This window comes from Pseudoliparis swirei, chromosome 1 (assembly GCF_029220125.1).
Source record: "Pseudoliparis swirei isolate HS2019 ecotype Mariana Trench chromosome 1, NWPU_hadal_v1, whole genome shotgun sequence".
NCBI lineage: Eukaryota > Metazoa > Chordata > Actinopteri > Perciformes > Liparidae > Pseudoliparis > Pseudoliparis swirei.
In genome coordinates, this window is record NC_079388.1 from 8,359,781 (window position 1) to 8,377,023 (window position 17,243).

Genomic DNA, 17,243 nt, shown 5'->3' on the forward strand with positions numbered 1-17,243 from the left:
GTGGGGAAACACGTTTCCTGAATATGATAAGATCTATAGATTCAGAATATTAGATTAATCATACTCATTCAAAAACAATTGAACGACTTTATTCCGGACATGTCCGTCAATTGTTGAGACAAACAAGTAAATAGATCTTGAGGGTAATGATTACAAAGTGATACAAACATGAGGTGCTCATTTGAGAGCATGCCATGTTTAAACCAAAAGCAATAACTATTAAATGTAGAATACGAATGACTAATTGGAGAATCCAGTTTTTAGAGAGCAAGGAAGTCATTCAATGGTGAGGAAATGACGAATTTGAAAACATGAATTGCATTTAGAGCTCAATATATCAGATTGAGAGCAAACAATCAAGACTACTAATAACTTTTCTTTTCAACATGACTCCTCCGGTCCCCCATTAACGGGCCGCTCTGCGTTTGACTCCCAGGGGCCCAATGCGACCAGGTTGGGATGAAGGGATTACAACGGGGCGGATCTTTGCGATTTTTTTTTTCTTCGGTAAGCGGAAATAGAGGCAGAGTGACACCTCCTCGCCGTTTCCTCCTCCCTGACGCATTCGATCCCGGCTACACCTGTCAGGTGACTTCTCACCTCACCTGTGAGAAAGAAACCACTCGGGTCGTGATCTCGCCGGTTTGAGACACAACTGACTTCACGGATGGTGTCGGTGTTGTGAGCGGAGTCCGGACAGGTGAGGCCTGCGTCACACATTTACCTTCAATCAGTGTCACTCGGTCGACAACAATGTGACGTTTCGAGTCGTCAAACACGTTTTGGCTTCAGGCAGAAACTCGACCTCCTAAAGACCCCCCGGGGTGCAGCCCGGCGGGGGAACACGAGTCAATCTGGAAACTCAAATCTGCTCTGAAGTGAGAATCCAAAGCAGTAGCCCGATCAGACCGCCTGTGTGTAAAGTGGGACATTGTGTTGCAATGTTACAGAACAGTGAGTTATAGTTAAAGTTGACGCTCAGAAGGAAATGCAGTAAAAAGCAGATGTTTCAGGGGACTTGATGTTATTGTTATTTATGTGAACCATCTCCCCTGAAACCAGACGCAACACCGGCATTAGACTTTCACACATGAAACCTCACGTGAGAGGAACGTCTCACTTTGGTGTCAACAAATGTTACACACTCAGCCATGTTGTCAACACTTTCAACACGCCCACTTTATTTTAAGGGCGTTTCTGTGGCTAAATGTAATACTTCTGTCAGGCAAAGTTCAACTGTTTCATGTGTTTTCACCGAGCAGGAATGCAGCCATGTTTATACAGCCCGGTACTCACTTTATGGCCGAAATTAAACCGTGTTTTCTGTTAATAATTGACCGGTTAGAATATCGGTAATCTAGATATACATCTAGATATCAAAAGTTGGGTTGGACAACAGTTGGGGATCATGACGTAATAAGGCCTTGGTTTTGTGCAATACTCGTGTATTGTTATGTGTAGTACATTCTTCGTAATTTGTATCTTTTTCGTATTTACAATAGTTTTATGTCTTGAGATTTGTATTTGCTGAAATCGCAAAACTCTTTAGTTCGTCTTCTGTGATATTACATTATGGGTCATACCAACTCACCACGACCCCCTCATTCATAAAGCTCTACTCCAAATACTTCTCAGTTTAGATTTTAAAAAGTTTTTCACTGGATTGGTTAATATTTTTACTAAACATCCAAGAAACATTCAGGAACATTTGCAGCATCTATTTATGTAAATAGTTTATAATTAATAATACTTGAATATATATATTTAATCAACATTCTGATTATCTGTATTGTTAATATCATTCTATCACATATAGAGATTATTTGGTCTCTACATGCCAAACTACTACGTAGAGCTGGAAAGAAAAACCAATGCCAAATAACTTTTAGGTTTGATAGAATAACAATATTAACACTACACATAATCAAAATGTGGTTGCATGAAACTGAAAACTAGCATGGGTATACATTTTTATTAAATGAAAGATTCTTTGCTCGGCTGAAAAAGTATTTGTTTTTATTATTTTGAGCACTACAACATATTCAGCAACAACTATTTACATGAAGTCATGTTGCAAATGATCCTTATGGTTTCTTGGCAAAATGAGAAATTGGTGAGGCCTAGAATACACAAACTTCAAACAATTCACAAGTAAAAACGTTTTCGGAGTAGAGCTGTGATTTTGTAAAGAAGGTCCCCTGATTTTATTAGAAGTGTTCACATGATTTCCCTCCATGGTTCATGTATTTTGGTTTTTAACTGGACAAAACAAGCAGTTTGTAGATTTTTATATAGACAAAATGATTACTGGGCGATCAACAAAATACTCAATAGATTAATTAATCATAAAGCTAAAGGTTATTATTTTATTATAGTATTTTGACTGTATGAACTGTGGTGAAATAAGGTAGTGATGCTAATATTCTTAAAATAAGATATTCTTCCTGTACATCCACACAGTTTCTAATTCACTCTCACTGGATTTGTTATTTGTGATACTTGTTTTGATGTTTGGAAGTCTTGTATCAATCAATAAATACTTACATTAAGGGATCAAATGTAGCATATTTACTTGCTATTTTTAAGTGAAATTACTAAATTAGTCTTCAGACATGAACTCAAGCAAAGCTGCACAAACATGCCGTAGACAGCGTGTCGGCCTGTGCAGGACAAGCTACAGGAACACACCCATGATAAACAGTGAACTTTGATTTCCTTTCTTCGAAGGCGGAGCAGGACATAGTAGTTGAACATGTTTTCTACCCCCCCCTCTCTCCCTCTCTCTTCCCCCCTCACAGAGAAATGAACAAAAAAGGAGTTTTAGCAGCAGGAAGAAGATTTGCTCTCAGTCAGAATCCTGACGGCACACAAGGTATTGACTAAAAGTAAATAAAATAAAAAACATGTCTGGCCTCGATGGTTTAATCCCACATGAGGCCGAGGCGCTTCCACCTGCAGAGCCACTAGTAGCCGGAAGTAAAAAGCCAGAAGAGAGTGACGGCAAAAAGGAAACATGGGAAGTTCTAGACGACGAAGAGGAGGACGACGACGAGGAAAAAGAACTGGAGAACTCAAAGGAGGAAGAGGAGTATGAAGAGGAAATGACCCCCTCTGCTCATCTGGAGCCGAACACTCTGCCGTGGCCTGAAGACAAAGACAAGAGGCCTCAGACGGACAACAACGATGGAGTCTGGCCACAAAAAGTAGTTTCTGAGCCCAAAGACGGGGAGGCGGAGCTCTACCGAGGAGGCCGGGACCAGGCGGAGAACGCCGGAAAGAGCAAATGGAGGGAAAGCATGCCCGAGGGCGACAGGTGGGGGTACGATGAGATCGAGCTGCAGCGGGACCATAATGGGAATGGCTCACTGGCAGATGATGAAGATGAGGGGGAGGAGGAGCAAGACAAACAGTCAAATTGGATATCGGAGAAATCGGCTCTGGGTTTCACTCCACGGGTCACGATAGTGCGCCCGTCCAGCAAAGAGCTTCTTGAGGAGAGCAGGCGGGTCATAGAGAAGGACGTCGAGAAGGAGCCGCAGAAGGAGCTCGACTCGGCGGCGCAGTTGCATCCGGAGTGGACAGAACCGGACGACAAGTTCTGTGAGTATGAAAACCTTCACCGCACCCGAGCCCGTGTTTATAAGTAACGCATGACGTGGAGAGCCAACTGTGAGTGTAACAACTCACTGCCAACGGGGAAGTGGAGGAGTCACGTGTAGAAGTCACATGATCGGTTGGATGTTTGCAGAGTAATGGATTTACCTTATGGCACATTACCCCCCCCCCCCCACACACACACACACACACACACACACACACACACACACACACAAATCCTAGATTCTTCTTCAGGGAAGTTATTTTTTTTAAATGTGTATGTATGCAATATTTAATATCTATACAAACCGTTAACCTGTGAAAACTTCAACAATGTATTGATATTTTTGTATATAAATACGGGTACGATAGTAAGTTGGCTAACAGATTTATGAAAGAAACTAAGAAAGAAAGAAAGAAATTCAGAGTTGCAAAATACCAATCATAAAATAAGGACAATGTGTTATTGACGAAATAAGAGAATATAGATGCACATTGATGGTATAATTGTATTAGTGAGACCGCAGGAAATGGTGACAGAGGGATGATAAAACGTCTGTTGCTTGAATCAAACTAGGACCAGAGACCCCCCATGGACCACCCACGCATCAAATTTCTTAATCCCCTAATCCTTCTCCTCTCTTTTCTGTCCAAAAATCCGCATTCAACATCCATTTCATCAAATTAAATCCAGATTAAGAAAGATTACCATTAAAACGGACTACTCTGATGTCATTGATACTAAATCCTGTTTTATTCTTTTTGAGAGGAGGGGAAACGTAATCTCATTGTCTCCTAATGTGATGAGCACAAGAGCTCGCTGTGCTGTGGCTTTTGAGTCTTTTCATATTTTTCAGCCAGGTGCAGAGTTTTAAAACCTGAGAAAGAACATTTTAAATGAGCAACTTTCAGTTGATGAACTGGTCACATCGGATCACTTTGTTCTCATGAGAGATTCACCGCTTGTCATTTTATTAGCCAATTTGATTTAAAGTTTGACCTGCTGAGCCTGATTTACTTTCCTTCTTACAGCGTGCACAAACATGTTTGCAACTTTTTTTTTAATGGAACAATTTAATTAGTTTGTTCTTGCAGATCAAGAGAGAATTAGAAATTATTATTCAATACTGTTTATCTACAACTATTATCTATCCAAAACTATGTACATATTAACCTATTTATACAAACCTATATTCTATCAACCCTCCCGCACACCTATAGAAGAAGATGAGCAGCGTGCAGTGAAACCACATCATATATTATAATACATAAAAATACATTATAAAACATTAAAATACATGTCTTGCTTTTTTTGCGTGAATAAATTGCTAAATGTGCTTCTTGTAGTGATTTTAAAAAAAAAGTCTCTGAGAGGGTCTGAAAAGTTACCTAATCTAGGGAGAAAGTCGCCAAGTTGGCAACACTGTGTGTGTGTGTGGGTGTGGGTGTGGTGCTCGTGAACATTTGACTGGCACAGAGTCAACGAATCTGAGACTGATCTTCACCGCTCGCGGCCGTTTGGGCTGAAAACCAGACAATCTGGTCAGCGGTCGGTGCGCCTCGAGTCTCGATCCAGGCGGCTCAGTGAGTGAGTCACCGCACACGATAATCTCTTTTCTCTTGAATCACACGTAATCACATGTCTCGAGATGTTTTATGGCCTTGAACCGGCTCTGCTGTCGCTGTGAAGACGGAAGTTAATGACTCTTAAAAGACACTCCTTCCTCAGACGTGTGTGAGCGTCTGTGCGGCAGCAAGCTGAGGACGGCCCTGGCGATGGCGGCCGGCGGACTCCTCTTCCCTCTCCTGCTGTGGGGGGGTTACGCCCTCCTGCCCTTTGACCCTCCGCCGCTGAGGGGTACCCCCCTCAGGGTGGTGTACACTCTACGCTGCGCCTTCTTCGCCATCGTCCCCATCCTGCTCGGTAAGACCACGTGTCAAGTTTATTGTGTATTGAATCTAACACTTTGTATAATCTAAAACACACACACACACACTGCCGGCCACAACCGATAAACCCTGGTCTCTCTGCAGGTGTGGTGGTGCAGGGCGTGGCCCGGCTGCGCTACAGCGCCCTGAAGCCCCTCTACCAGGGTCAGCTGGTGCACAGAGAAGTGATGGTGCACTGGCACTACGTCAACGAGTCCCTGGCCCTCTTCCTCTTCTTCTTCCTGCAACTCGCTGTCATGGCAACCTACATCAACCAGGATCTGCTCAAACTGGTGCCGCTGCTCACCATCATATTTGTTTTTGGCAGGTATGTGTGCTCGCTGCCGCGCAGTGATGCATGTTTCGAATGCAAACCGTTTGACGGGAGAGATGATCCTGAATATTGCTTTGGTTATTAAATGTCTGTGGACACTAAAGAATATTATATACAAGATGCCAAATTTAAAAAAATTCTTTTTGGGCCATTTGGACTTGATTACTACATTTTTGTTTATATATTTTTAATTGTTTTACTCAGTAACTTCAGTAATGCGTTGGACAGTAAATTGTACAAATGCATAATTCCTCCTAGTTGATCAGTATAGTATTATTACAGGAGTATTGGGCTTTACAGAATGAATGAGTGTGTGAGTGAGTTAAGTCGAGGCCAAACAATGTCAGACTGCACATTTACTTTCCAGCTGGTAAGAAATTCTGTACTTGAGGTCGTTCATTCCCACATTTTACACTTAATTTACTCAGCATGACACAACTTTACAACACAAAATACAGTCACTTTCTCACACACACACACACACACACACACACACACACTGGTGGAATGACTCCTCAGGTAAACTCATGAGGTTTACAGTTGTTGTTTTTTCCCAGTGAAACATATTTTACATACACTACCGTTCAAAAGTTTGGGGTCATCCAGACAATTTCGTGTCTTCCATGAAAACTCACTTATTTATCAAATGAATTGAAAATTGAATAGAAAATATAGTCAAGACATTGACAAGGTTAGAAATAATGATTAATATTTGAAGTATTAATTTTGTTCTTCAAACTTCAAGCTCAAAGCAAGGCCAGTTGTATAGCTTATATCACCAGCATAACTGTTTTCAGCTGTGCTAACATAATTGCACAAGGGTTTTCTAATCAGACATTAGTCTTCTAAGGCGATTAGCAAACACAATGTACCATTAGAACACTGGAGTGATAGTTGATGGGAATGGGCCTCTATACACCTATGGAGATATTTCATTAGAAACCAGACGTTTCCACCTAGAATAGTCATTTACCACATTAACAATGTATAGTCTGTATTTTTGATTAATGTTATCTTTATTGAAAAAACAGTCCTTTCCTTTGAAAAATAAAGACATTTCTAAGTGACCCCAAACTTTTGAACGGTAGTGTATGTATTTTACAATGAAATCATTCTCCAACAGTGAAGATGTGCTCATAAACTACTATGACACATACGTTGAGCAGGGCTTTACATCGGGGCTTGTTCAGCCACTTGTCCTTCGGGGGAGTAGCTGCGATGTTTACTTGCCAAATGTACCTGTCCTAAAAGTACTTTTAGGGACTTAAACGCCTCATAATGTGAAATGTCTGTGACCAGCTGTCAGCTTCGAAGAAGCATCTATCCAGATGTTGTGTCATCAAGCACTCAATACAAAGACAGTGCCGGTTTCTCCACGCAGTTGGAAAGGTTGGATGTGCACGGACAGGCAAAAACCAATGTCAATTCAATTCAGTTTATTTTGTATATGAATATATGTGATGTGTACAACACATTCAATGAATATGACAAATTCTGAAAAATGAGTAGTAGCCATGGACCACGATGCAGACCTCCACAATGGATGTAACCCGAGCAGCTCGAGGGCCTCTTCTCGTGACCCTCTCGGATGTGCAAAGCATCCCTCTTTGTGGGTCGTGATGGGATCTATTTGTCATTATTTATCCAAACCAAGTGTAAATGCTCACGTGTTTGTCTATGTGACTATGTGTGTTCTTTCCTGTGCTGCAGGCTGATCTACTGGCTGTGCCTCTCTCTGGGCAGCAGCATCAGGGCTCTGGGCTTCGGCCTGTCGTTCTTTCCCATACTGGTCATGCTGGGCACCAACCTTTACTTTGTCTGCGCTTCAGTCGGACAAGAGGCGGTTTTCGACGTGGAACCTCCGACGACGGCTCCTCCTCCCAGCCTGCGCTGGTGGGGTTGAAGACCGCCGTCCAAAAAGGCGACGAGGAGAGAGACATTAGTGTAAAAACGTCTTTTTAATGTGACGACGCAGCATTCAGACAACTCGACTCGTTCTCTTGGTGTCCTTCAGTTGTAATCCCTCATATCGGTCCTGGTTGATTGCTACGGTAACAGGAAGTGCAGTTTAATGCTGCAACAGCTCTCCGTGAACAGCTATTTTTATTATTAAATTAATAATGATACACTGTCAAAACATCTTTCAAAAGTGACCTTTTGTTTTGTACACGTTATTAGGAATAAATAAATAGACACTGATTCTCCAGTTGGATGCTTTTAATGTTAAGTAGCAGTCGAGCATGTTCTGCTTGCATCAGCAGTAACAGTGAAGGCTCATGGGAAGGAAGACCGCGTCACTAATAAAAACATAAATAATATAAAATAATTTCATGAAAATGTCAAGGATTATAACTTTTGGTGTTTTGTTATTTGGCCTTTTTTTTTAACCAAATAAATCAAATACATGAAGCATGTTGTGGGATCATTGTAACTTGGATCTCTGTATATACAATTTAAAAAAAGAAATCCACCAATATTCACATTTGTATAAATTACATGATGAAAAAGGTGGATTAAAAGAAGAATACGGGATTTTTTAAAATTGTGATTATTCTTCGACCGCAGATTTTTAAACCGTCTCACTTTCAACCTTTCCGCGTAGAGTTGATAGAATCAGATTTTAGTTCTGTGATGTTTCTGGATGCTGCAAGATCAAGATGAAAAAAGTACAAACTGAAAACCTTCAATTAGAAACAATGAAACCAGTGAGATTGATTTAAAAGGATAAGAACACTGTAAAATTGTATGAGATTTGAATGTTAAATTGTTTTATGAATTTTACCATTTCTATTTAGTCGTCACATCGGTACTAATGTTAATCTTTAAACGGTATATTTATAAGAGATGCTGTTGAATTCATCTTGTTTGTCGACTGATAGTTTTTTATTTTGAAGGAACCTTTTCATTGTATGAGTGAAGTATTTAAAGCACTATTTGGGATTTCAAATGAGTTTAATAAAGCTTTAATAAATGATACTCCACATGACAGCAGCTGGTCATTCAGGTCCACATGACTGAGGGGGGGACATGTTACTTTTCTGTCCAGCCAAAAGAGGTTAGATTAAAAAATAAAACTAATTGTGATTAATATTGAAGTTGCAGATGTCTCTGATTATGATTCATGCGGCACGTTTCAACTCGACCAAATAGCCAGTGGCAAGTTTCAAAACCTGAAGATTCAGCCACACATAAACACCTCACGTGGGCCAGCTGTACACGAAGAAATAAAATGCTTTGGGTCAAAGTTCACTGAAGAGAAATCATTCAATGATAACCGAATGATCCTTGAGTCCAAGTGGACATTTGTGCCAAATATATATTTTTTAATTGTAGTGTTTCCGATATTTCCCGTTCACAAGAAATGATTGACGGACAACTCTACTGTCGCTGATGCATTAAAATGACTCGTCAGCTATTTTATAAATCAGTTATGGACTAATCGGGTATGTAGTATTTAAAAAAAACACTCAGGGTACAATCTTCTGTACTTTCAGAAAAGTGCTTAATAAACAAAGTTCTCTTATACTGTTTGCAGTGTTGCTACTTTCACTGAAGTCCAGGACCTGAGCGTGCACATCTTTAATTAAAAGCACAAAGCCCAAAGAAGACGTCTCCAGACTGCTCTCGCGTTGACATTTTGTTTACTCTTTGTTTTTATCACGTCTGCTTGCCTTCTTGTTTTCTCTCACAGTTGCTGCTAAATTAAGCCGTGTAGTTGTCACTGAAAGTGTGAAATGAAACTTGTTTGTAACTATGACAACGGGCTGAGGTGAGGATGAAGAGAGAAAAATGCTATAATTGACAGAAAAAAAAAATTCTAAAAATGCAACTTGGAATTTACATTTTTGTTCAAGTCTTTATGAAATATTTGAGGGTTTGATATACAGCAAACAAATAAAACCACACAGTCCACTTCATTTCACTCAGTTTGTCTATTTAATATATAAAATACGATAAAACATACGCAAAAAGGGTAAGGATTCAAGGGACTTGGATACTTTGGTACAACAAACACTTTTTTTGTAAAAGCGGTATAGAATTTCAATAACATATCAGTGCATACTTTGTATATGAAAATATACACAAATTGTAAATCACTCAAAAAACAACAAAAAGATTTTTTTTCCTTTACAACAAAAACCAAAAGCAGACTAGCTCAACACAATATATTAGCTATAAATTTCATCTTTAGTATTTCATATGCTACATTATTCTGGGTTGTTTTATAACTCATTTGTGATGCATGTCCTGTATCATTACTGTGCATGTATAAGTTCCGTTACCTCTATCTCATGCATTTACTTTTTTCTTTTCAAATTTCATGAACTAATTTCAGTTGTTTCCTGTTTTTATAAATATATTCTTTATCTTAATTAAAACTGCAGCATTTAACTGGTATGTCCTTCATTGCATTTGCCAATACCACATTAACTGATCGTGCAATTTTCAGCAAGTTTTTTTAAAAAAAATTTAAAAAAAAGGAAACCAGTATTATGTTTTATGATAAGAGAAAATGAGAAAACAAAAACTATCCTACACAAAATAGCAATAAAACAATAGCTCCATAATAATATAATAATAAACAATGGAACTGTCACCAGCACAAATTAATCCAAAAATAGTGATATTCTATAAAACATTGTACACAACAAGTAACAAGGGTGCAGGTTGTCATTTCTCATATAGATTGTCTTGTGACTAAACGGCAAACTTTTTTTGTACATGAACAAACCTGCAAAGAGGCAGGAAGCCCATCGGCGTGGTGTCGGCCATCAGCGCCCACACACACACACACACAGTTTCCACTGAAATTGAGTTGATGCAAAAATGGAATTGACTGATGAGCTCTGTAGCACCCAGTTAGAACAAACTGTTCAAGATTTTGGGAAATGAACTTTTTCGCTTTCACGGGAGGAAGATGAGAAGCTTGATACCATTCATGTGTCCGTTAAATGGGAAGTCACAGTCCATTAGCTGAGCTTAGCATTAGGACTGGAAAGGGGGGAAACAACGTGCCGTGGTGGTTGGACACACACATTCACATAGTAACCCCCCCCACCCCCACAGATTTCCTTGAAAGTCTCATGTTTTGATTAAATTTGGATAAAACGTGTTCATACTCCCTGTTTAAGTGTATGACATGAAGGCGGCTTTAGAGGGGCTGGAAAGCGAGTCGTTACCGTCGCACGCGGCCAGGTGAGCCGTTTCCTGCTCATCTAACCATCTCTAGCTTCACAATTACTGCACACATATCGGTGAGTATCAATCCTCTCATGTAACCATCTGTAGGAAAGCGACTAAACGAGTCTCACAACTTTTAGAAATACTCCTTTAATGGTTTACGAAGCAACATGAGTTTATCGAAAGTGTTGGATGTTGAATTGATAGAAGAAAGGAAAGAGCTACCCAACACACCGTCAAATGAGGGATGGAGAAATTACCTGATCATAGTATAAACATCAACAACACTGGCGTGAAAAATGTCGCACAGCAGGGTGATGTTAGTCCTGGACACTTGCCACAAACTCAAAGTCAGTGTCAAACACGAGTGTCACACACACACACACACGTCTACCAATCACACCAAACTGCATCAATTCATAAAAGACGCCGCGTACATTTCCCCTACGCTGACATGAAAGTGTTTTTTCATAAACGGTCAACAAACAGCTGACATGCCAGTCTGCACTGTGAGCATCGTCTCAAGGGGAAAAAGGTCACGCAGTCAGGAGCTTCGTTCTATCATCGTTCTATTTCTAGGCTATAAACAGCCTTTGTACACTTATACAACAACTTGAAGTGGGTCAGACGAAACAAATTCGTACTCGAAAAAATACAATTAAAACGACAAACACAGCACTTCATTTCTAAGTGAAAAAAGGCATAATCTGTGTCAGCGTAATGTGGAAAAGATTCTGTCAATCAAAATATGCGTTGAAGTGCATTGTATTTGAAGAAGAAAAAAAACTACGAATTGAATGGCAGTGTCCTCATCGGTTCATAATTAGGTGGTAATGGACAATTGTATTGTGGGTTTTTTTAAAAGTGTGTGGTAGGAGAATATAATGACACCACAACCAAGCAGGCCTCTGTGAGTGAGACAAAAAGTGCACACACCATCAACACGAGCATAAAATAGGTTTACTGAAACAAGTCCGATCCACCAGCACGACCTCGTGCGGCGAAAGCCCGAAACATATCAAATCCACACCCATATACGCAAACAGATCCACTGAGAATCAACACATTGCTTGTTTTTAGGGATACCTAGCAAAGTCTATGCAAATATAGTCATATGTACATACACGTCGTTGAAGCTGAAACGCTATTTTACTTTGTCGCCAACTGAAGCGGTAGAAATATAGAAAATTTCTTCTTCCTTTACTTTTTGAAACACGGCAACGAGCTAAGGAGCTTAAGAGGACATCGAAGCTTTTGTATACGAGGGGTTTTCATACAAAGTCAGAATTCCTACTTCTGGACAACCAACGGACCTTCAAAACTGTATATATATATATTTTAAATACCAACAGTTAAAGAACAATTGGACTGAAAGAACCAAATACGTTCCCTACCCCCAAAAAAGAGCCGCCAGAGGCTCAAAACTCTCGTACTATGCCTTTAACTGGATGGCATCTTGGTAGGAAGCCGAGCGGCTGGCTGGATTTCTGGTGCAACAGTTTCCATCCAAGTTCCCGAGGAGATGAGGCGAGAGGACGGGACGAGTCTGAGGAGAGCGGCGGCGAATTCAAAGCTTGAAAAGCATCAACAGTTTCGAGCCCTCCTTTCCGTGACAGTGCAGGTGACACGTCGTCATTGTCCTCGCACTGTGTGCGAGAGACATTTGGCATTTCATTTGTTGTGGTACAGGTTGACATTGGCTCGTCCCCACCTGCCTGGGTGTACGAGGTTGGGAAACGTGGCAGTGGAAAGAACCCTTGAAGGGGAAGTCTCTCAACCCCAGAGGACCTCAGTGCCAGAGATGCTCCGTCCTCACATGTCCAGATTAAGTTCTATCCAAAAGTGCAGTTTGGAAGTGATTTATGGAAGAATGGGGAGCCCATAATCCACACTGTGTGGGATTTCAAAGAGCAGGAAGTGGCGAGTCACACGAGTCTCATGATGCGGACATGCCACTAATCGCACTGAACGATGCAGCAGAGCTCGATGTCGATGAAGGTGAAACCATGCGATACGCGCTTTCAATGGTTTTGTCAGATTGGAAAAAAAGGTTCAACACCTAATTATCTACCAAAAGAAAATTACTTTACGCGACTTCATTCAAGCAAGAAGGCTTTAAGAATCTAACGGCCTCAAGTCAAGGATCTACAAGGGACTACATATCCAGCGGAGCACTAAGTCACCCTCTGCTCACGCAGAGCGAGAGCCCCGAAGGATTTGAACGTCTTTTAAAAAAAATGTATGTTTATTTGGCAAAGCCTCATAAGTCTGGGTGACGCAGCCGACTTTTATAATTTGGGACAGATGTGTGATGATAGTGGGGTCGGAGGGGCAGTGGGGGGTTAAGAATGAGTGTGTGTGAGTGTGTGTGTGTGTGTGTTGCGGGTGTTTAAGTGTCACCGAAACTTCCCTGTGGGTGCGAAGGAGGTGTGGCCGGCAACTCTATGTGACCCAGGTATCCAATCTCATGCGCTTGATGTTTCCTCCCTCCTGCTCCGGTTCGTTCGACGCCCTGATGAGCTCGGCCGAGGGGCTGAAGTCGGGGCGGCTGCCGGGACCGACGCTTCCCGCAGCGCCGGCCGAGCTGCCGCCCCCGGCCCCGCCTCCAGCTGCACCAGCGTCATCACGATCGCTGGCGTTGCTGCTGACGCTGTCTGCGGGCGAGCGGCCAGTCGGAGGCTCCAGGCACAGCAGGGAGCCCGGGTACTGCGGCGGCGCAGTCAGGATGGCTCCCCCTGAGGTCGAGGACGGCGTGGCAGAAGACGGCGGAGGGCATGGCGCGCTGCGATCCCTGCCGGGCGAGATGGGCTCCGACTTGATGCTCACACTGGAGTTTGTGCTGACGGTCAGCATGGCGCCTTGAGGTATATGGGTCACGGGCCTGAGAACAGGGTCACAAGGTCACAGAGAGAGAGGAAGACAATGGAAGATAAGGGGTGCAACAAAGAGGAAAAGGCGAGAAAGCAAAAACATACGTATGATTAGCTTCTTGACAAAAAGGCCAACGAGAAACTGGAAAGTTCACTTGCATCAAGACAAAAACCCACGTTACAAGGCACAGCACCAGCAGGGCAAAGCCACATTCGACTATTCAATAATTCAATAGATTCTAAAGCCTTTAAAAGCAAAAGTAACCCTCCCGCTGCACCGGAAGCATGAAAATGAATTTGTGTGACAAGGCAGTTCGTAGTGACTCAGCGACGACGTGAAGAAGCGACAGATGATAAACAGAAAATAATCCCGGGTTAGAGAACATGGTGGGAACCGAACTCCGTCTTATTTCCTGTTTGACTGCACCAGACATGCCAAGGGAAGCCAGCCAGAAGCACAGACACACGGGGAAAAGAAAGTGCGATACAGTACCGGCCCAACCACTCATCTCTACCCAAGAGCAGGTTGGACGGAGAGCCAACACTGTGGGGGGAAAACAAAATGTTGGAGCCCAAACCAAAAGGTAAGAGGTGGATTAGAGGTGGCATGTGTGGAGAAAAGTGGGAAACATTATTGCAAGCAAAGTTTCTTCAACAACAGCAATAAAGTTAATAATGTCTGAGAATCAGAAAAACAAAGACCCAAATCTGCCAATTTTTTCCCCCACACATAAAAATCCAGGCAGGACAATCTTGTTTTCTGATTTACAAGCACAGAGAATGAAGCATGTAGAATAAATGTGTTTATGAGCACTGGTACGCATTTAAGTTTACTCAGTTTGTACGGTGGCCCCTCAGGACAAACATACAAGAAGAAATGGAAAAACATGAAAATGGCCTTTTTGCTTCAGTAATGCACTTTTCGTTGTTCAATTGAGGATTATTTTTTAGACCGTTAAGAAAATGCACACAAAAGGCTGTAAATACTAAAACAATAAAAAAAATGTAAGAGAAGGGACAACTCTTTGATATCTGCCTCGTTTCATATTTTTACATTTGCAGCATTTTGGGATTTTGAGCGCTAGGCTTTCACTCTTGAACCCGTTTGTCCCTTTGAGGCCACCGTACTTGTGGGTGTCCAATGGCTGTAGCCTTCAATAGGACAGGAAAACTATGAGAATTTTTTTAATTTCATTTCTCAAAGCGGAGACCTCCAATTAAATGTCAAATACACATCAGTAGAAAACAATCTTAAAACAACTCTAAAACATTAATATATAAATGTGTTGCAGTGTCACAGTTTTATAATTAAGAGATCTTTACTGCATCGGCCTTTTGATATTTGTGCTGCGAGCTAATAAAAGTAATACTGGTTTGAAAACGTTGTAGTGACTGTTGATAGTTTGTTTACAGTAAAGTATCTTATGAGGCCATAATTAGAGTGAATTATATATTGATATACTGCATGTTGTTTTGTTTTAGACAAAAGCTAAATTCATATATGAAGTGGACCACGACCCCCCTCCACTATGGATAAGGTCATGACACTTCTCACTAACACACACGGACAAACACACACTAGCTGTTCACCTCAGGTTGGCAGTCAGACCGGACACCTGGCTAGACAGCTCACTGCTCTGCTTGTCCACGCCCCACATGCTGTGGACAAGAGGAGAGAGCACACAGGATCTGGTGTTCATGTGGCCAAAACACACGACACCAGCAGCTCACACAGCTCACACAGCTCACACGAACGACAAACAATCTAATGCAGAGGCTTCTCAAGCGTCTCCTCCATTTCATCTCCATAAGAAACCTCATATCTTAGGGAGAAAGACGTGACAAATATGTATCTGCCAAAAATGTTTCCAAAAAACAAGAAAAGATCGGGTTCCATTTACTTGATTTTAGTCAAATTTCTAAAAATCCACATGTACAGCATTACAAATAATAATTGTACACCAGTGTCAAAATATTTCACTTCTTCAAAGAAAGCTTTTAATTCTGACTTTGTTAAATCCCTAAAGACATTATGATATGATATATACCTTTATTCGTCCCACAGTGGGGAAATTTCAAAAATCACAGCAGCGGTGCACATCAGAGCATTAATAAAACTAATTATAAAACACATAACTAAATACTAAAAACTAAATACTAATACTAAATATACAAGGGGAAAACAAAGTAAAGTGCTGAGTAAAGTAAAGTGCTGAGTTAAAGTGTTGAGTTTGCCAGGATCTCCAGGATCTACTGCAGTTTGTTGTGCAGCCTGACAGCAGCAGGAAGGAAGGACTTGTGGTACCTCTCCCGCAGACAGATTAAAGTCTCAAAGTCTGGCTTCTAGCAGGGATAACGACAAATACGAGGCCCCATACATATCAGGACACTGCAACTACACACACATTACTTGGATGGAACTGAACATAATATGACACACACTGTAATTTAAGGAACACAACCAGGGGGGAATCACATATTTAATTTTCACTTTTTTAACATACCTTTACATTTTAAGCTGATATCAATTTAACTTCTGAATAATAATAAGGAGATGCAACATTAAACTATGTATCGTTGTCTAAACCCTGGAGTCCATTGTATATACTTAAATAAACAATGCCTATGCACCAGTTGTGCATAACAAGTGGTTTAGAGGTATTGTGCAAACACTTATACAATAACATGAGCACACTTTCACCAATATTAAACCAACAACCTAATGCAACAGTGCAAAGGTTTAGTGGAAGTGTGTTTACATTATTCATTTATTTAATTCCTGCAATGCTCTACAATTAAATGAGGTTCATGCTGCTGTCCTTTAGTTCAAAATGTCTCTTTTGGTTTTAAGGTAAATTGAAATGTACTTTGAAAATCTGAGATTTATCAGTGAAGGAGCTTTAATTATAAAAGATATCAGCCAGCTCTAGTTTATATGTAAATAAGACCGTAAGGAAAGGCTTAATTACTGGATGACACATCATTTACTAATGCTTTCAAGATCAGATAAAAGCTATTACTAAGTACCACTTTTGGGTTAACAGATTGAAATTCATTAAGGGCTAGCCAATAATCAGTGGTTGAGTAAGTTGTTAATATTGACTGAAGCTGGAGTGAAAGTACTCCTTGAGAAGGGGTGAAGTAGTAGTAGTAGTGCGTAACTTCATGATCTACTTTATCAATGCATTTAGAGAAAATGTGTCCTCACATGTTTTTTCTCGGATTTGATGTGGAATACTTGAAGATCAAGATGTATGCATCAAGATATTCTTGAACCTTAGTAAATTGGCGTGCATGGCCACACCTACTTTCCATTTGCGGTGCTATAGTAT

At 40.9% G+C, this 17,243-nt stretch overlaps 2 protein-coding genes and 1 long non-coding RNA gene across 4 annotated transcripts in view; 1 reads left to right on the forward strand and 2 right to left on the reverse strand.

Annotated features, from left to right (window-relative positions):
- Positions 1 to 73: 73 nt before the first annotated feature.
- LOC130193283 (uncharacterized) lies at positions 74 to 872 on the reverse strand. Its single transcript, XR_008831537.1, has 2 exons — positions 725 to 872; positions 74 to 605 (listed from the first exon to the last, which is right to left on the reverse strand). It is a non-coding gene; the product is annotated as an uncharacterized LOC130193283 (long non-coding RNA).
- On the forward strand, positions 578 to 10,317 carry tmem79a (transmembrane protein 79a). Its single transcript, XM_056413478.1, has 5 exons — positions 578 to 700; positions 2,799 to 3,600; positions 5,327 to 5,521; positions 5,632 to 5,854; positions 7,571 to 10,317. The coding sequence occupies exons 2-5, from the start codon at positions 2,904 to 2,906 to the stop codon at positions 7,761 to 7,763; spliced, it is 1,308 nt and encodes a 435-aa protein (XP_056269453.1). The 5' UTR covers positions 578 to 700; positions 2,799 to 2,903; the 3' UTR covers positions 7,764 to 10,317.
- Positions 9,774 to 17,243, reverse strand: part of LOC130193058 (myocyte-specific enhancer factor 2D homolog) — a 28,100-nt gene continuing 20,630 nt past the window's right edge. The window contains exons 10-12 of one of the 2 annotated variants that reach the window (XM_056413388.1): positions 15,502 to 15,570; positions 14,405 to 14,455; positions 9,774 to 13,922 (exon numbers count right to left, since the gene is read on the reverse strand). In XM_056413388.1, the coding sequence (XP_056269363.1) occupies positions 13,484 to 13,922; positions 14,405 to 14,455; positions 15,502 to 15,570 (559 nt within the window). In that variant the 3' untranslated portion in view covers positions 9,774 to 13,483. The remainder of the gene's footprint in view (positions 13,923 to 14,404; positions 14,456 to 15,501; positions 15,571 to 17,243) is intronic. The other variant, XM_056413391.1, reaches the window with a different exon arrangement.

What these genes read in the sequence shown, in the direction of transcription:
- tmem79a (XM_056413478.1), top strand. Translation starts at nt 2,904, where the DNA reads ATGTCTGGCCTCGATGGTTTAATCCCACATGAGGCCGAGGCGCTTCCA. An exon ending in AGAACCGGACGACAAGTTCT is followed by an intron (nt 3,601 to 5,326) that starts GTGAGTATGAAA and finishes CTCCTTCCTCAG; the next exon opens with ACGTGTGTGAGCGTCTGTGC. An exon ending in CATCGTCCCCATCCTGCTCG is followed by an intron (nt 5,522 to 5,631) that starts GTAAGACCACGT and finishes GTCTCTCTGCAG; the next exon opens with GTGTGGTGGTGCAGGGCGTG.